Genomic DNA, 20,308 nt, shown 5'->3' with positions numbered 1-20,308 from the left:
TAACAGCTCACTGGGTTTAGGTTAGCTCTGTCCAACCTTCTCTTTGGACAAAAATCCAGAAATAAAACAGAAACGGAGCCACTTGGAATCTGTCTATCCCATTGTCTTTTTGTCTGTGATTCGGAAATGGAAATTAGGGCTTCCGAAAGCTGGGCAGTCACTGTACCACTGAGCGGGATCTCCAACCACACGTGTATTATTATTGAAGGCTTTTTTATTTGTTTAAAAAGCACCCAAAGAAGATGTCAAATTCCCCAGAACTGGAGTTAACTGGCAGTTGTGAGCCACTCAGTGAGAGTCCTGGGAACTCAACTTGGATCTTTCTCAAAGGCGTCCAATACTCTTAACAGTTGAACCCTCTCTCCAGCCCACACTAAAATCCTTGTCTGCTATAGATGATTTTGCTATTCCAGTGTGGATCACTCCATATTTGAAACAGAGACTTGCTACGTAGCACAGGCCTGCCTTGGACTCACAGCAAACCTCCTGCCTCAGCCTCAAGTGCTGGAATTATAGATGTGTACCACCACACCCAGCTAGACTGAATTCACTCCCAGATTTCTCTCTACATACACATTGCCACACATGTGCATATCACACTCTATAATCCCCCAAAAATGCACTTCCTATGGTTTTGCTACACAGAGCATAAGGACCCTTATTTAAGGTCAGTAAGATCCTTGCAGATGATGCTTTTTGTGCAGCAGACATACCTAGCTCATTGTTTTAAGATAATTGAGTCACTGGTGTTTATTTTAGGTCTATGTACAGGACTGAGGCACTGTGAACATTGACCAGATGTGGTTCTCTTTTATTTTTATGTTTTGCAGTGCTGGGGCGGGGGGGGGGGAACCCAAGGCCTCGGGGTGCTAAGTGAGCACCCCACTACCAAGCCATTCCTGAGTCCTGTGTGGCTTCCGCTTCATTTGTATTCATTCACTTTGTAGTCATTTGATGTGTGCACCCCTCTTCTTTCTAGGTGTTGCTTTTCCTGAGGCTGTAACCCAAGTTCTGGGACTTGTGCCTTCTCTCCAACTGAGCAACATCCCAGTCTTGGACACTCCTGTGTTGCCTCTGGTTTCTCTAGAATGAAATACCATGATATAATGCCAGGTTTTCTCTGTGGGGAAGCTGAAGTTCTATACAAACTTGATTTTATTTCTGCTTCTGCCCAGAACCTGAACGTAAAGGGGAGAAGCACTTGTGTTCTTAACAGATTTGGGAGCAGATATAAACTCCCCTGTATAATGAAATCTGGCTGAAGAGATGGCTCAGTGAGTGAAATATTTATCAAACAAGCATGAGGACCTCAGTTCGAATCCTCAGAAGCCACATAAAGCCAGTCGTGGTAGCACATATATAATCTCAGTGCTCCCAATGGGAGACTGGAGGAGCCCTGCCCCCCAACTACTCATCAAAAGACCCATCTCAAACGAGGTAGAATGTGAGGGCTAATACCCAATATGGTTCTGTGATTTCTATATGCACACTGTGCCATGTGTGCACGCACATAAATGTGCAGATACACACATACACATATCAGACACATGAACAAAGAGTTAAAACGATCATAGTAAGAGAAGAGGGAAAAAAAGGAAGTGTCATTAAAGAAGAATTCGAGCCCGGCAGTAGTGGCACAGGCCTTTAATCCCAGCACTCCAGAGGCCCAGGCAGGCAGAGCTCTGTGAGTTCAAGAGCAGCCTGGTCTACAGAGATAGTTACAGCCAGGGCTACATAGAGAAACCTTGTCTCAAAAACCCAACCCCACCCCCACCCCCAACAAAGGACCCTGGTAGGTGAACCACATATCAGGGCTGGGGCAGGGCAGGGCCCACTCCCAAGAGCAGTTGAGCAACACAAGCTGGACTTGACAGCAAGAGAGAAGAATTCAGAGGTGGGTGGAGTGGTGATGGTGGAAAGGATGGATATGAGAGGAGGGGGAAGGTAGTATGATCAAAATGCATTGTGTGGTAGTCTCAAAGACTTAACAAAAGTATCATTTAGGAAAACAAGGAAAGGATCAAGTTTCCCCAAAGTACATAGTGAGCCTGTTTTCTTCTTCGCAGAACACAGACCGTTGCTGGCTCCAGAGCAGCACCGGGCTTAGGTGCCTCAGTGCAGAGGACAGGCTTAGCATATGCATGACCCCAGGCCCCATCCTCAGCACCAAAAAAAAAAAAAAAAAAAAAAAAAAAAAAAAAAATTAAAAATACATTTGTGTCAGAGGTGCTCAGTTTATCTGCTTCATGGGGGAAAACAGAAACTAACAAGCAAAAAGTAGGCAGGCCAACTGGGCATCCTCTAAAGTTGTTTACATTGATCGCAGTAGTTCCCTGCCTGCCTTCCTTGTGTTAGGCCTGCACCTCCCTAGGTTATCTGCACGCTGGAGAACTTGTTGAAGACTTAGGGCTTCAGTGTTTGCTCTGGGACCTGCAGCTTCATTCTTAACTATGGAGGGTCCCCTGCTGCTGTTCGTCTTGATTGGTGGAGGTCTCTGAATTGTCACTTGAGTAATAACCCAGTACATTTTCACAGGTTCATTGGGATGAAATTCATTACCAGTCTCAGCTTACAGGAGTTTGACATTGCCAGGAATGTTCTAGAACTGATCTATGCACAAACTCTGGCCTGGTAAGTTTTGCAGTGCAGTGTGGAGTACCCCAGTCACGTCCCACCTGGGAGTGGACTTGGAAGTTTTGGTTTTTGGTCCCTGATCTGTTGTTTAAAAATATACATAGGTGACAGTAAACACAGCTAGTCTGAAAGCTGGGAACATAGCGTATGTTCTAGATTATTCTTTGCCTTCAGGAAACTCTGATGATGTTAGATGAGAGTCAGTTTAGGGCAGGGAAGCAACCTGAAGACCTACAAACCATGGGCAGCTATAGCCCTGATTTGTTTACACCCCTTCTCCCATTACACCCTCCCCCATTATAACCCCCAAGTTCCACCCCTGCCCCTGCAAAACCCTGGATTATTCCCTATAGTGTTGAACATTTGTCTCTCCCTAAAAAGCTTTCTCTGTGTTTCTCTGTGTGTCCGTAGTCTGTACACATGAGTGTGAGCTTGTTCATATGTGTGTAGATACATGTATGTGTGCATACATGTGGAGACCAGAGGGAAGTCTTGTGCCTCACAAACTGTCCACTTTTTTTTAAAAAAAAATTTTTTTTAAGGTATGTTCTTTCACTGGAAGTCACCCAGTAGGTGAGGCAGGCAGGGGATCGTTGAGAGCCTTCATCTCTACCCATCCAGGTTCAGCGCTACTATGCTTGGCTTTAAATATAGGTTCTAGGGCTTGAACTCTCACTTCTTCCTTCCTTCCTTCCTTCCTTCCTTCCTTCCTTCCTTCCTTCCTTCCTTCCTTCCTTCCTCCCCTCCTTCCTTCCTTCCTTGATGAGCACTTTACCAATTACGCTGTCACCCCAGCTCCATGTAATTCTTACACTGAAACAGAATGACCAATGTGATAGTATTAGGGGAAGATTTGGCCTTAAAATGGAGCCACCATTAATGGGCCCTTCTAAAAGGGGGCCAAGAGAGGCTTCTGGATCCTTCTTCATGTGAGAATAATTAGAAAGTTCCATCCATTAGATCAAGGTAATCTGGAGTTCTCAATGAGATCCAAATAAATAAAATTATACTTTTAAAGGGTCAAAAAAAAAAAAAAAAAAAAAAGTTCCATCCATGAGCCAAGAAGTGAGTTTCACTGGATTGATTCTTGCCAGCCCTTGGACTTTGGGTCTCTTAAAATTCTAGCAATAAATCTATATTGTTCTAAAGTTAGCCAGCTGAAGGTGTTTTGTCATAGTGTTCCAAATGGGTAAATCAATTGTCAATACTTTTTATTTTATGTTATGTATGTGGGTGTTTTTCCTGAATGTATGTATGCCATGTTGCGCATTGCCTGCAGAGGACAGAAGAGAGCATCAGATGCCCTGGAACTGGAGTTACAGATGGTTATCAGAAGCCATATAGGCCATATAGGGAATTGAACCTGGGTCTTTTGAAAGAGCAGTCAATATTCTTAATCACTGAGTCATCTCTCCATATATATATGGAGACCAGACCCAGAACTGAATCTGCAGATGACCAGGCAGACCTGGAACTCACAGAGATACGTACACCTCTCCCTGCCTTCCACCATGCCCAAGTCAATCACTAATACTTAAAACACAGGAGATTTCAAATAAAATTCTCTTCAAAGATCTGGCCTTGAACTGTAGTATTTCTGCTGTGATCCAGACTCCACTCTTGACTCCCCAGAGTCCCCAATATTGGTTTGTCTTTTTTCAGTGAATTTACCTTTCTCTCTCAGTGGAAAACTTAACTGCACTCAAATCTTCACAGAGAGAATGAAGGTGGAGGACTGCTTGTTTCTTATTCCTGTTCTAAAGGTTCTCTCTCTTCCCCTCCCTCCCCCCCTCTCTCTCCTCTCTCCTTCCTTCTGTCCCTCTCTCCTCTGCCTTCTTCTCCCCCCTACTCCCTCCCTGGATTAGATTTTTAAAGATGGCCAGATAGTTGTATCATGGAATTCCATTCTGTTCTGTTTTTTTGGTGGTGCTTGGGATAAAACCCAGGTCCTCGTGCATGATAACAACTGAGATATCCCTCCTAGCTCCAGGCATCCCTCCTTTCATGCAGGAACACTTAGAAACCTTAGAGCATCCGAGAGTCTTTCCTTACTTTATTATTTTAACATGATGACGTCAATACCAGAGTTTTATGTAAGATCTGTTTGAGTGTATCTTCTAACATTACTGAGAGACACAATATCACAGCAGCACACTCCCTGATCGTTTGGCTCTTACAATCTTTCCCCTGATCTTCTGCAACATATCCTGAGCCTTAGGTATAGGCGTGTTTTGTAGACATATCTATTGGAACTGACCTCCACAACTCTGCAGTTTGATTAGTTGTACTTTTCTGTAGCAATCTCCATGTGTTGCAAAGAGAAGTTTCTTTAAAGAAGGGAGAAAACTACACTTACCTGTGGCTATTCAGATAAATGTTTGTCTGTTAAGGACACAAAGATTGTGGTTAAGGATCATGATAGCTAGCTTTCTTATACAGCCCAAGACCACCTACCTAAGGATGGTGCTGCCCACAGTGGACTGGGCCCTCCTGTATCAATTACCAATCAAGACAATACCACACAGGCATACTCATAGGCCAAACTTTAATTGAGGCTTGCCTCCCAGATGACTCCAGGCTATATCAAGTTGACAAAGCTACTCATGATGTGCTCTTCAAAAGAGAGCACTCCATACATGTTATCAAAAGCACCTAAAGATTGTCCAACATGCAGTTGACATTGTTGTCAAAAAAAACAAGGGTAGAGTTATTCATATGTTGAAGCACTTGGAGAGAAGAAAGAATTTCCTGTACTGGATAAAAAAGTATAAGAAAAGGAAAGAAAAAACTCAAAGAGAATGGTGCCTAGGTTCATGTGAAGTGCCAGCCTGCTCTGTCAGAAGAGGGAGAAGAAGGGAATGGGCCTGTACTGATGGAGCTTACGATTCCTAGAATAACAGATTTTAAAAAAAAAAAAAACCTACTGAAAAAATAGAAATGGTGGTAACTTACCTAACCTGGGTAAAAATAACATAGGACCATTTAAGGAGTGTTTACCTTGGCCCAGCCTTGAAATCCCAAGCCTAGGCTTTCCAACTGCCAACCATTTGAAGACCCCCACACCCCCAAATGTAAGTGGCAAGCAAGGAGTGTTGCATTTAAAAAGCAGATGAGAGATCTTGCCTTGAAGATAGAGGATGTCTGAGGACAATGCCTAAATTTGACCTCTGATCTCTACATGTGTATCTGCCTTTGGGGATGTGTCCTTAGAGAAGACAATGTGCGCGTGCGCGCACGCGCGCGCACACACACACACACACACACACACACACACACACACACACACGTTGGCCATTATGATTGATGATTGATTGATTGATCAATTGATTGAGACCATGTCTCGTTTTATAACCTGGCTGACCTGGAACTCACTATGTCCTTGAACTCACAGAGATCCACCCTCCTCTGTCTCCCAAGTGCTGGGATTAAAGGTGTGTGCCACTGTGCCTGGACTCAGCCATTCTATTTTCTGGAATTTTTTGAGCTGCCTATTGATGAGCACAGTTGAAGATGGTTTTTTTTCTTTCTCCATACAAATCACAGATTTAGCCTTTTTAGGTTTTAGGATATCCTCCCCATCCCACCCGCCATGTTTTTCAATACTGAGATCAAGCCCAGGGACTTACGCTGGCTAGGCAAGGGCTCTACTTCTGAGCTACATCCCCCAACTGTGAAAACTGTCTTTAAGGACTGGTTTTTAAAGAAAACAATGTGATAACCAAGGAGCGTGTGCTGGGCATGATGGCTGAGGTAAGGAAAATATGCTTCCCAGCCCCAGCCTTCACACAGCACTGCCACCTACCAGCTTGTTAGAACATCTACACATCACCTGAACCATCATTTAAATTCATTCTTTTAAATTCATTGCTTCTTTTTACTCTAATCCATAAAATATTTACTCAAATATGCAAAATACATAAACGTTGTATTACTTCTTTGAAAATTTCATGTTGTATCTCGATAACTTTCACTTTCTTCCTCCACTTCCTCTCAGGTTCAACCCCCATCCCGTACCTATCCAACTTTGCGTCCTTATTTTTTTCTAAGAAAAAACAAAACCTGTCCAGTCCTATAAAGACTTCCTATGTACACTTGCATGTGTGGCTAACCAATGGAACATGCTAAGACCTACTAGGGGCTATCCCTTAGAAGAAGCTTGACTCTCCATCTCCTGGGAGCTATCCATTTCCACTTGCTCCTCAGCTAAGAGTGGGACTTCATGCCAACTTCCCTTCTCCATGCTGAGATTTTATCTGGCTTGAGCTTGTGCAGGTCTTGTGTGTGTTGTCACAACTGTTGTGAGACATATGTGCAACTGCCTGCCCTGGTATATCAGAAAAACACTGTTTCATTGTCATTCACTGTCCCTGGCTCTTACAGTCTTTCTACTCACCTTAGCACAATTACCCCTGAGCCTTGGAAGAAGGGGGTGGGATACAGATGTCCCATTTAGGGTTAAGCACTCCAAAGTCTTTTATTCTCTGTACCTTGACCAGTTGCGGGTCTCTGTTAATCACCATAACTGCAAAAAGAAGCTTCTCTGTGAGATTTGAGAGATGACCCAATTATGGGTAGAACAGTAAATCGTTAGGACTCAACACAGTGCCCATTTATCAGAGTGATAGTAGTTGGAGCTCTGATCTGCCTAGTCACATGCTCTTAGCTCCAAATACAAGTTCCAGGGATGGGTTTCACCTTGTGGGCAGACCTGGAGTCCAAGCAGAGAGTGGTTGGTTACTTCTATAACAGTTGTGCCACTATTGTACCAATGGGCATCCATACACAGGCCAGGCCAGGCATTATTGTAGCTTCCAGGGCCCACAGTTGGGGGAGACTGGTGATTGCTTTTCTCATTCAGGAGCCTGCATAGCACTTTCTAGCACTAGGAACGTTAGCAGTAAGGACGAACCTTCCAGGTGAGCACCAGCTCCATCTCTCCATGTTCTGTGATGTCTTCAGCAATAGGATCCTACCACCAATCTCTGGAAAGTGACCAAGGGCACTGGCAATAGCCTGTAATATTGGGGGTGTCCAGGGGACTCCAGTGGGGCTCTTTATTTGTTGTTCTGTGGTGTTTAGTAGAGGCATTGCCACCTCATTACAAGATAATTCCACTTCAACTCTTTTTATACCTGTGTTTGCTTATAGTTTAGAAGCTTTTGCACTAGTCGTCTTCCATAAGACTTTTTCAGGTCTTTAGTTTTTTTTACTCTTCTTACTCCTGCCTCTCCTTTGCTCTCCCACACCTCACCACATTTAACCTTTCTGGTTTCATTAATCTCCTTTCCCCTTGACATTGCTGCTGCTCTTCATCTCCCTCTCCTTGAATGTCCCCCTCCGTGTTAGCTTTGACTCTTTAGAGATGTGTTTCTTTTCTAATATCCATACAAGGCAAGAAACTCACATATATTTTAAACCACCTTTATTTTACTCTCATAAATGGAAAGCTATTGCTAGATTATATAAATCATAATTTATTGGGAAAATTGAAGTAATCCTGTCCCAAACAGGCCTTAGACCCTGACTATGTGCTCTTGTCTTCTGAGACTGTCCGTTTAAAGACTGCTCCTTAAAGGCGTGTGGGTGGGGGAGGTGTTCCAGTGAGTAAGAATGCTTTTGCCGGGTAGGCATAAGGACCTGAGTTCACATCTTAGCACCCACATATAAACCATTATGGCCACATGGGACACTACAGCCTTAGGGCTGGGTTGCAGGGAGACGGGAAGATTGTTGGGGATATTGCTGGCCACCAGCCTAGGCCCATGTTTGGTGGGAGAACCCCTCCCCTGTCTCAAAAGAATAAGACAAAGAATGACGGGGCAGGACACCCAGTGTCCTTCTTTGATTCTGCACACATATGTGTGCACTCATTGCACACCCATATGCTATACACAAATAGATAAAAATTTAAAAAAAATTTAAAGTGTGTGTTGTAAAATTATAAAAATAAAAATGTATAGGTGTCTTTTACCCTGCTAGGTCTGCACTGCGGTACCCCAAGATATCTGCTAGATATTTTGGCGGAATCACATCCCAACTCCGTGGCGGCCCATTGTCTCCTGCCGCTGCACACTTTCCTATACTCAAACAATCACATAAAAGAACACACAACACAGTAATCTTAGATCAAATACAAACATATAAACATACAAAGCCATCCATCCCTTGAGAACATTAATAACAACCTGTAAATACACAGAGCAGAATCTTAACATCATCTGCCATGGCTTCTCACCCTCTCTCTGTCTCCTGTCTCTCTTCTTTTTCCTAGTTCCTCCTCTTCCTTCAAACTTCTCTCCCGCCCACCTTCCTTCTCCTCCAATGACAGGCCTCCTTCTATCCTGTTCCTGCCCCTCACCTGTACTTTACAGATTCAATGGGGAGAAGGTTCTGGTGAAGTCACCTGATTACTGAGTAGTGACTAGGCAGCTGTCCTTGGGGCAGTGGAATTAGCATCAAAATACAGATAACTTCAGGGCAAAGCACAACATGGGTGGACTGGCAGGTGCTGGGCATTAAAGTCATCCTGGCACCAAGCTTCCTTGGGAATACGGCAAGAAAGTTGGAAAGCAAAGACCAAAGTGTAACTCAGTGTAGTTTATTGCCTAGTCCTTGCGGGACCCTTCACATATCATGGATAGGATGGGGGCCACACATGGGAAAGATGACCTCACATTTGAGACACACTAGATTAGGCCACTTTGAAGGGCCTCTGATGGTTTAGTGGCTCTGTGGTGGGTTAGAGGGATGTTCTCTTTTTCTCTCTGCAAAGCCTTCCCAGATATGAGGAGGGAGCAGCCATAGTGAGACTTCTCTGGTCTACTATTATTCAAACAATCTCCCTGTGCATTAGTCTCCCATGAAACTACACATATAAAGGAACACTTACCATGATGAAATACCACAGTCACAGTGTTGGCAAGTGGTTCCTTCCAAAGCCCACAAGGTCAGGATTGGCCTCGAGTTTCTCTTTCTAGTTTACAGCTGGCCTCACTTTCCCTGTGTCTTCACACAGTTTTCCATCTATTTGAGTCCTCCTCACTTCTCTTAAGGACAACACTCATACTGATTTAGAACCTATCATAGTGACCACGAGCCTACCCCAGTCTAACTTAATTCCTGTTTGAGCAACTCTCCCTCTAAATCCAATCATGTTGTGAGGTACTGTGGTGTGTGTGTGTGTGTGTGTGTGTCTGTGTCTGTGTGTGTTAGTTAAGTCTTCATATATGAATTTTAGGGAGACACTTTTCTCTCCCTTGTCTCTGCACCATGTTCTCCTCGTGTATCCCCAGGTCTCTGACACTCCTGTTTTCCTCACAGGCTTGGAATTTTCTTCTGCCCTCTGCTGCCTTTTATCCAAATGATCACTCTCTTCATTATGTTTTATGTCAAAAATGTGAGTTGGACCCAGGTTGCAACCAATTATTTTCCTTTGGTAGCTTATGACCTGGCGGGGATTGTAGGGGGCATCCCAGCTGGGAGAGGGCTATGGGGAGGGGGTCAGGAAGTAAAAAACCGGAAAGCTGTAAGGAGATGGTGGGAGAGTTGGCATTCGATGGGGTCCCAGGGTCTGTTCTGGGGCCACGAGTGGAAGGGATTCCATTTCTCTCCTCAGGTCAGCCTGATGATGAACTTCCAGCCTCCAAGCAAGGCCTGGCGGGCCTCACAGATGATAACCTTCTTCATTTTTTTGCTCTTCTTCCCGTCCTTCACGGGAGTGCTGTGCACCCTGGCTATCACCATCTGGAGGTAGGGACTATGGCCTTGGCTGAGGTTTTAGTAATGGCGTGGATAGATGTCTGTTTTTAAACGTGGTTTTATTGTCCAGATATGAAGACAATTGCCACCTAAATCACTGTGTGTTACTCACAGTTCCCTAGAAGGGAAGGTTCTCCATGCTGTGCAGGGTCACCTGAGGGAAAGGCAGGGTAGTCAGGAGGGAGGTGGAATGAAGGACAAGACCCTTTACTGCAGTTTCTAAGGTAAGGAACATACGAGGCAAGGTAGCAAGGCTAGGGATGGCCACTCTGGGTCTCTTTAGAAAATTCTACAGTCTTGGGGGCTATTATAGGTCTTTGAGATCCTGACCATGGGGTGACTGGAGCCTGGGAACATGCTCCAACCATGAAAGCCGGTCAAAAGAGGTGGCTGTGCTGTCAGCTGTGGTTTGAGTATTTGTCACATAAGAAGTCATGCTTCCTAGGCTAGTCCTGAAAAAGAAAGTCTTCCCAGGGTCAGTGAGACTCTCAGATGTAAACATCAGGATAGAAACTGGGCTTAGTACAGAGCTCAGCTCATGTGTCTGGGGGAGCCCGCAGATGCAAGGACTAAGGGAGGGAATAATTCCCACCTGGATGTATTCTATACATCCTACACATTTAGGAGCTATTTCCTCATTTCTGCCAAGTATTCAAGCTTCCCAAACTGGGAGAGGCCACTTCCTCCACAAAGAGAAGGAAACTCGACTGAAATGAACCAGAGGTCCTGGCTGAGCTGGCTTCTCCCTTGGGCACCATCTCACTGCAGCCCCAAAGCTCCTGCTCCATTTCTAGGGCCCAACAAGTCCCTTTCCATACAGCCTGGGTCCTCTTTCCGAAGGGCTCTCCCCATTCGAGTCTCAACTCCAAGGTCAACTCTAAGCATCCTAGACTGGTCCCTCATCTCTTTCCTTTCTCAGGCCCACATTTCTGTCCATCATTCCATGGTTCACAGTTCATCTAAATAAGCTTTATTATATATGCCTGCACCATGTGTTTGCCTGGTGCCTGCAGAGAACAAACGAGGGCCTCAGATTTCCTAGAACTGCTATAGACGGTACTGGGAACTGAACCCTGATCCTCTGAAAGAGTAGCAAGTGTTCGGAACCTCTGAGTCCCTTATCCTGTCCCAATTCTAACTTCTTTTGTCATATCTATTTCCACATTCTCCTCCTCCTCCTCCTCTTCAACAAAATGCATTTATTTATTTTATGTATGTGAGTACACTGTAGCTGTCTTCAGACACACCAGAAGAGAGCATTGGATCCCATTACAGATGGTTGTGAGCCACCATGTGGTTGCTGGGAATTGATCTCAGGACCTCTGGTAAAGCAGTCAGTGCTCTTAGCCATGACCACTGAGCCATCTCTCCACACACACAGCCCAAACCCTCCTTAATCTTCCAGTTTCTACTCATTTGTAACCGCTGACAGCATCTGAACACAATGTCACACATGGCTTCCATAGCTAACAAGCTTCCCTCTTGGTGGGTCTTAAATCTCATTGCTAAGAAAAACTCTGATTGCTCCCAAGATACTGCTAGATCATTGTCTGGAGTCTGGATTGGCCTCTGTGGCGGGTGATACCACTGCTCTGAGAGCTGGTCCTCGGACGGCTGGTAACACCAGGCAAGGCTGAGTGAGAATGCTTTCCACAGAAGTAGCATGTGGGGAGAGCAAGCAAGATTTTCTGTGTCTAGAGCCCAAGCCCAGAAGGGACTCCTTGACTCTGAAATGCCTGCATTGGAGTCTCACGCAGCAGGTGGTTTTCTGGTTTTGTCCTCAGACTGAAGCCTTCGGCTGACTGTGGCCCGTTCCGAGGTCTGCCTTCCTTCATCCAGTCCATCTACAGCTGGATCGACACCCTGAGCCACAGGCCTGGCTACCTGTGGGTCGTCTGGATCTACCAGAACCTCATTGGAAGCGTGCACTTCTTTTTCATCCTCACCCTCATTGTGCTGTAAGTGGGGCTCCCCGGGAAGTGAGAGGGAGGAGAAGCTAAGGGTTCTTGGGGACCCTTCGTTGACTTGAGATGACAATGGTCCTAGGGATGTTCATTAACTAAGCAAGGCGGGCAGAGCAGTGAGGCCAGGAAGAGCCTCAACTCTTCCCTTGAATAATTTTCTGTAAAATGTCGTTTAATATTTCTGTTTTTAAAAATATTCATTTATTTACTTATTTTATATGACTAAACTGGCGCTGTCTTCAGACACACCAGAAGAGGGCATCGGATTCCAGATGGTGATGTGGTTGCTGGGATTTGAACTCAGGACCTCTGGAAGAGCAGTCAGTGCTCTTAACCACTACGCCATCTCTCTAACTGTATTTAATATTTTCATATCTAAGCTTTTTTTGTATGCTCTACAAAGATAGTGTACTTACTTTCTCTCTTTTTGCTGGGAAGATAGCGCAGTGGCAGGGCATGAGCCTGACACAAGCAAGACGCAGGTTTTAACCCTCAATAGCGGGCAAAAAATAACAAAGAATATCAAAGTAACAAAGAATATCAGGGGTTGGGGATTTAGCTCAGTGGTAGAGCCCTGGGTTCAGTCCCCAGCTCCGAAAAATAGAAAAAAAAAAAAAAGAATATCAAAATAACAAAGAATATCAAAATAACAAAGAATATCAAAATAACAAAGAATATTGAAATAAAGCTTGTAAAAAGAATTAAAACCTATGAGAATTCTCAGATAGATTCCTTTGGAGGCCACAAGATAGAAAAACTGGCACAGGTTTTGTTGACATTTAGGAGTTTTTCCTTTTCCTTTTTTTATTTTTTATTTTATTTTTTATTTTTTTGACTCATTGATTTACTTTAATTTTATTGAGTGTATCAGGGAAGAGGGAAAATGGGTCAAAAGGGAGGGAGGAAGGGGGGGAGAGGGAGGGAGGGAGGGAGGGCCATTTTTTCCTCCAAATCGGCTGGTATGTAGTCTCGGTGCTTCATGGAAAAGACTGGTTCTGGCCTCCATTCTGATTCCCCCAAGGCAGTCTGGGCACCCTGCTTATAGATTGTACTGGAATATATCTTTCTTGAAAGTAATCCATGGCCACTGTGTACTCCATGACCGTCCTGCTTCTCCTTCAGGTTACTCCTGCCTTGTGTAGACCTTGAAGGTCCAGATAGAACCAGATACTGCTTAACACCTCTTCCAAATGATTAACTGAGTTTTTCCTTTTTAATTTTAAAAACTATCCGTTTCTGACTTTTTACGAAGAGTCCTACACACTGGGTTCACTTCCCTGCATTGAAGAACTGATTGGCCAGACTGCTGCAGCTTAGCCCCCACGGCATCAGACAGGGCTGCTGTGAGACACAGGACTCAAGGGCTCAGACCGTCAGCCAGCCGTGGGTTACAGAGCAAAGTCTGTGCTCTGCAGATAAGAGCAGTAAGTCGGTGATAGGTCGGATGCTGATACAAGCTCCGTGCTGCACAGCCTGATAGTGGAGGCAGGGGCTGCAAGCCACTTCTTCTGGCCCTCCATGATGCTCCCTCCGCTTACACCACAGCAGCAGCTGCTATGGGCCCTTTAGAACATAGAATGGTAAAGTGGCCTCCAGACCTGCTGCCTCTGTGGCGCTTCTCATCACCTGACTCTGCTGCTGTCTCCCTTTGTTCTTCGGACACCAAATAGGTGTGTGACAGGGAGAAGATTTTCTTACACAGAGCAAAGGCCTTCAACACCACAGGCATCAGCTGCCTAGCCTACTGTCTCAGTCAGTTCTGATCTTGGACGTGGATGGTAGCAACCTCACAAGTTAAGGGCTCGGTCCTGCAAAGCCCAGTTTAGATGCCAGGTTCGAGACCCAAGTGTCACCTGTACTTCTCTGACTTCTTTTGACTTTGAAGGTTCCCATAATCTCCTCCTCACATCCAGTAATTTGCTAAGATGACTAGCAGAGCTCAGGAATTATCTATTTATGATGTCTAGTTTATGATAAAGGTTGCAACTCAGGAAGAGATGCCCAGGGTAAGGGATGTGGAAGAGCTGCTGTGCCCTTTTCCAGGGAGGTATTCTTCATCAAATTTTTGGCTATTGGTGTTTAGTTCTATTTCTAGCACTTCTCTCCTCTATAAGGTCACGAGGGACAAGGACTAAGCAGCCCACCTATTGCCTTATGTTAAGACAGAATGTCATGTGGGCCAGACTGGTCTAGAACTTGCAACCCTCCTATTTCAGCTTATGTCCAGCTCTTCAACCAAGCCTTATCTTTGTGGTAACCAGTTCCCCAACTTTAAGGCCTTGAGTCACCAAACATCTGATGTGAATTCAAAAAACATTTACCACCCTGAATGTCTGAAGAATTTTTAAAGCTATGCGTAGGAACCAGACACACATGCAAAATGCTTGTGTTCATTACACCAGAAGCTTGGTAGAAATGCAGAAACTGGGGCTGGAGAGATGGCTCAGCGGTTAAGATCACTGACTGTTCTTCCAGAGGTCCTGAGTTCAAATCCCAGCAACAACATGATGGTTCACAACCATCTGTAATGAGATCTGATGTATTAAACAAACAGAAAAAAAGAAGGAAAGAAAGAAAGGAAGGAAGGAAGAACGAAAGAAAGGAAGGAAGGAAGGAAGGAAGGAAGGGAGGAAGGAAGAAAGAAAGAACTGCAGAATCTAGAGGCTGGGATGGCTAGTGGTAAAGTCCTTGCTGCGTGGGCATGTGGACCTGAGTTGAGGATCTCAAAAGCTGGATATGACGGTACAACACCAGAGACAGGGGGGATCTGCAAGGCTCAACGGTCAGTCAGCCTACCAGTTAGTTGGGGAGAGTCTGAAGAACAAAATAAAGTGGAGAGCAATACAGTAGAATGCTAGACTTGGAACTCTGGTTTCCATGCATGCATTCACAGGAACAATTCCCAGGAACATGCACACACACACTCACTACAGAATCTCAAGTTCATCTAAACCTGAATATGCGGAATATGTGTTTGCAAGAAAAGGAAGGAAGGAAGGAAGGAAGGAAGGAAGAAACAGAGAGAAGGAAATAGAAAGAAAGAAATAGAGAGAAAGAAAGAGAGAGAAAGAAAGAAAGAAAGAAAGAAAGAAAGAAAGAAAGAAAGAAAATTTCAAGAAATGTACATCACTTTGAGATTGAACAGCACTTGTGCAAATCACATAGTCTAGCTACATACTCAGACTTTATGTTTTAAAAATGTGGATGTCTGGTTCCTGCCCAGAAGTCATGTGTCTGCTTGATCTAGGAGCCAGGCATGGAGTGAGGCTTATTTCCACCTTCCAGGTGTGCAGCCAGGTTAAGAAAATACTTCTCTAAAGAATGATTCTCAACCTTCCTAATGCTAATACCACTACTCTTAATACAGGTCCCCAAGTTGTGGTGACCCCCCAACCATATAATTATAGCTACTCTATAGCTATAATTTTGCTACTCTTATGAATTATAATATATGTGTATGTACATATGTATTTTTATAGTCTTAGGTAAACCCTGTGTAAAGGGTTTTGACCCCCCCCCAAAAGCTCATGACCCACAGGTTGAAAATCACTGCTCCAAAGCACTTAGCCTGCTACTCTGTTTTGACTTCTCAGGGACGCACTTGGGTCAAAACCCCATTTGCAAGTAAATATACCAGTCCTATTGTACCCCACTAAAACGTGGAGCCTCAAAGCATTGTCAAGAGTGTCTGTCGTTTTCTTCTCTTCCAGAATCATCACCTATCTTTACTGGCAGATTACAGAGGGAAGGAAGGTCATGATCCGGCTGCTCCATGAACAGATCATTAATGTAAGACTTCTGCACCCCCTGTTCCCCTTCCCTATAATACCTCCATCCTCATTCTCACTCTTCTGTCAAGAGTATAATGGAAATTCCCAAACATATTTCAAGATAGAGAAAATAAATAGTACAATGAATCTCTAAGTCGTCATCACCCAGCATGTGTGTGCATGTATGTATTTGTGTGTGCAGGTACACATGTATGTGTATTTACATGTGTGGAAGGGCAGAGGACAACCTTGGGTGTCATTCCTCAGATTCTGTCCACATTTTAAATACATAAGACAAGGTCTCTTATTGGTGTGGATCTTGCCAAGAAGAGCAGGCAGGCTGGCCAGTTAGTCCCAGGGACCTGTCTGCCTTCACTTCCTCCTGTCTGGAATTACAAGCACATGCCACCATGCTTGTCCTGTTTATGTAGGTTCCAGTGATCCGACTCACAAGCTAAGGCTACACGCGCACATGCACACGCACACGCACACGCACATGCACACGTGCACACACGCACACACGTTTATGCGTTAACTACCTCTCTCATCACTGTGGCACAATACTCAACAAGAAGCAGCTGGAGGAGGAAGTGCTTATTTTTGTTCACAGTTTCTGTCTGTCGTGGTAGGGAAGGTAGGTCATAGTTCATGATGGCAGGAGCATGTGGCAAAGACCCCTCACGTGTTGGCAGATCAGGAGGCAGAGAAGTTGAGCCAAAAACAGAAGCAGGTATTATAACCTCCAAGACCCACCCCCAAGAAGTCCACTTCTACAGGCTAGGCCACACCCCTGATGGTTTAGCAACCACCCAAGAGATTACCATTCCTGAGGCAGTCCTTCCTTCTGGGGAAGTCCGGTGGGGAATGCAGAAGCAAGGAGGGAAATAGTGATCTTGAAGCAAAGGCCGGGAATATTAGTGCGAATGGCACTTACACAGTTAAGGCTGTTGGGTTCATTGTTACAGCAGGATGTTAAAATCAGTGGAGTGACCAGTGCAAAGTTGGGATGACTATTTCTGCGTGAAGCTGGGGTAACCATGCCTGTGGGAAGCTGTGTGACAGAGCCTGTATAGAGGAGACAGCTATGCCTACCTGGCTCCCCACACAGGAGGAATAGTTCACAGGGAAGTGATTCCAGCTTTCTGGGAGAAGGACTATTCCCTCTATTTCTCTTTGAGCTGTTGAATCTCAGATCTCAGTCAACACAGATAACTTCCCTTTCATTAGAAGAAGCATGGCGGCCAGCTCCTTCCGGCTTGTTCAGAGCTTCCATTTTATTCATAGCTTCCTCACCTCGCACAAACACACGTTTTCCATGTTTTACTCTTAATTTTTTTCTTCTTGACAGGAGGGCAAAGATAAGATGTTCCTGATAGAAAAATTGACCAAGCTGCAGGATATAGAGAGGAGAGCCAACCCCAGTACGCTTGTCCTGGAAAGGAGAGAAGTGGAGGTGAGGCCACAGCTGTCCTGGGGACACATACCTGCATCCTGTGACAAGTGTATTAGAAAGCAGACACCAAACTCGGCGATGGGGGTGGGGGCTTTGTTTCTATGTAACAGGTTTTCTTGCTGTATAGCCCAGGCTGGGCTAGACACCCGAGTTGTTTGGGGGCTTTTCAAGTACTAATGAAATGTTTTATTAAAAGCTGTAATTTTGTGGTACTGTGGAAACCAAGGCCTTGTGCATGCCAGGCAAGTGGTCTGAGGTACACCTCTAGTCCTATTTGTTATAAATGCTTTTTGTACTTCTGCCCCAAGACATATGCATCTGCCCCTATAACATGTTGTTAATAGATGTCCTTGTATCAAGCTCATAAAAAGATTTCTTGCCAATTTTCATTGGTGCCTTAGTTAGGGTTTGACTGCTGTGAACAGACACCATGACCAAGGTAACTCTTATAAGGGCAGCATTTAATTGGGGCTGGCTTACTGGTTCAGAGGTTGAGTCCATTATCATCAAGGCGGGAGCATGGCAGCATCCAGGCAGGGATGGTGCAGGAGGATCTGAGAGTTCTACATCTTCATCTGAAGGCTGCTAGCAGAATTTTGACTGCAGGCAGCTAGGGTGAGGATCTTAAAGCCTATGCCCATAGTGACACACCTACTCCAACAAGGCCACACCTCCTAATAGTGCCACTCCCTGGGCTGAGCATATACAAACCATGACAGTTGGTAACCTGGAATGTACCAGTAAAAGGTGAACTCTCCTCAACTCAAAATGTTAACAACATAATTTACTACCAGTGTAAATTAATACTGTCAGCACTGCCCATCTCAATGACCCCGGGTTCTATTATATTAGCTGGCATGTCATGACTGCTCAGTAAATATCCATGGAATGAATGCAGTATCTGCTGCTAGAATTTAAACACGTTGGACATTTTTGTGGTCGACTCTGTCACAAGCGTTACCCTTTCGTTTTAAAATAGCAACAGGCCTGCAGACTGTATGGTCCGTGCAACAAACTTAACATTTGCGTTCCCCTCCAGTGACATGGCTGTGTGTTTTCTTTACTTTCAGCAACAAAGCCCTTTGCATTTGGAGGAACTTGATGCTGCTCCTGGTGAGTACCAGAACCGCCACAGACAGAGACCCAGCAGCATAGCCCGGGGTGGAGGGTGTGCCGTTGCTCTTCAGCCTCAAGCCTGACCTCAGATGATTTTGCTGTTGTTCTGACCTAAGGCAGAAGATCATGGTGTCACTGGAACTCTGTTTCGGTCTGTTCAGGTCACATGTTAGCTCTTTACACAGCCACTTCGTAATGATGGCAAAATAGCATCACTGATGTCTTTTCAGGTTCAATCTGGTAGGGAAGACGCAGGGAACTTAGAAATCTCACGTCGATTTCATTCAGTCTGATGTGTTCATCCACAAACCCATTGCTTTGACTATGAAAATGTAATGGTACCCGTAGCCATACACAAGTCACATGTTTCTGCTACTGTGCAGCTATAGAACCATACAGATCACAGGGACTGAGAACAAGCAACTCAAGGTCCTAAGTCGAACTCTGTTGCCAGAAAGGAATGGACACTGGGGAGGCAAACGAGCCTGCTCAATTTCTTTAGACTAGTTATATATTTTTGTGCGTGAATGTTAGTGTATGTGCATATTCCTTTTTGCCAGGTTCTTTCTCTGAACGCGAAACTAGCATTTTCTTCTTAGCTAGTCTAGGATCAGCAAGCTCCAGTGATCCCCCTGTCGTTGTCCCTCCCTGTGATATCAGGGTTTACAGGCACATGTGGGATATCTGGCTTGGTACATGGGTCCTGGGATCCAAACTCTGGTCCTCCTGATTTTACAGCAAGCGTTCTTTCCACTGAGCCACCCCACCAATCCTGCACTTATTTTTGAAACAGTCTGTACTGACAACGGCCAAGGATGGGAGGTCAAGGGGAGAGTCTGGAAACTCAAAAGGGAGGTGCGAAGGCAGGGCTTGAGAAGTGCTGGAGTCTTCATGGCCCCCCTGAGGGAGGCCCTTGAGCTGGGAACGTGTGTGTGTGTGTGTGTGTGTGTGTGTGTGTGTGCGCGCGCGCGCGTGTGTGTCCCATATTAAGTTCTCTTCCCTGTGTTCAACCCAGACCTGCGACTGAGGCGGTCAGTGCAAGAAGAGAATGCCATAGCCTGATGACTACTGTGAGTTATGGAAGCCATGCCGATCAGAGGGGAAAGAAGATAAACAAATGAGACCACCTCCGTGGCAGCGGGGCCTCAGGAGCCTCCCAGGAGTGGGATCCAAGCCCGAGGCAGAGAGGAAGCTGATCCACAGTGCAGACAGCTCGATGGAAGAGGGCATGCTTTACTTCCAACCTGGACTGCTGATTTTTCTTCCAAAGCAAAATACTTGGAATTTTCCTATTAAACCTGTTAAAATGTTGAAATGTTCCACAAACACCTGGGAAGAGGTAACCCGGGAATATTGCACTTGTATCTTTAAGAAATATATGTCTGGGGGTTGAGGATTTAGCTCAGTGGTAGAGCGCTTGCTTAGCAAGCACAAGGCCCTGTGCTTTTTTGGTCCTCAGCTCCGAAAAAAAAAAAGAAAAAGAAAAAGAAAGAAATATATGTCTGCATGGTGGAGACTTTAGGACTCTCTTCCCAGGTTTAGAAACTGGTGCTAATGATAATGGTTCATAATGAATAAAATACGTGATCGCCAATCTGGGATGTTTCAAAGCC

The 20,308-nt window shown here is 45.0% G+C and overlaps 1 protein-coding gene across 2 annotated transcripts in view; it reads left to right on the top strand.

Moving 5' to 3' along the window:
* The window catches only part of Tmc5 (transmembrane channel like 5), a 52,603-nt gene extending 32,597 nt beyond the window's left edge, over positions 1-20,006 (top strand). For both annotated transcript variants that reach the window (XM_032892807.1, XM_032892808.1), the window contains 8 exons: positions 2,536-2,631; positions 9,955-10,030; positions 10,250-10,383; positions 12,177-12,350; positions 16,067-16,145; positions 17,475-17,579; positions 18,650-18,692; positions 19,711-20,006. In XM_032892807.1, coding sequence (XP_032748698.1) covers positions 2,536-2,631; positions 9,955-10,030; positions 10,250-10,383; positions 12,177-12,350; positions 16,067-16,145; positions 17,475-17,579; positions 18,650-18,692; positions 19,711-19,757 — 754 coding nt within the window. In that variant the 3' untranslated portion in view covers positions 19,758-20,006. The remainder of the gene's footprint in view (positions 1-2,535; positions 2,632-9,954; positions 10,031-10,249; positions 10,384-12,176; positions 12,351-16,066; positions 16,146-17,474; positions 17,580-18,649; positions 18,693-19,710) is intronic.
* The last annotated feature ends 302 nt before the right edge of the window (positions 20,007-20,308 follow it).

The sequence above is a fragment of the Rattus rattus genome, chromosome 2 (assembly GCF_011064425.1).
Source record: "Rattus rattus isolate New Zealand chromosome 2, Rrattus_CSIRO_v1, whole genome shotgun sequence".
Lineage (NCBI taxonomy): Eukaryota > Metazoa > Chordata > Mammalia > Rodentia > Muridae > Rattus > Rattus rattus.
The sequence above is the reverse complement of the archived record's forward strand: the minus strand, read 5'-3'. Positions and strand labels throughout refer to the sequence as shown.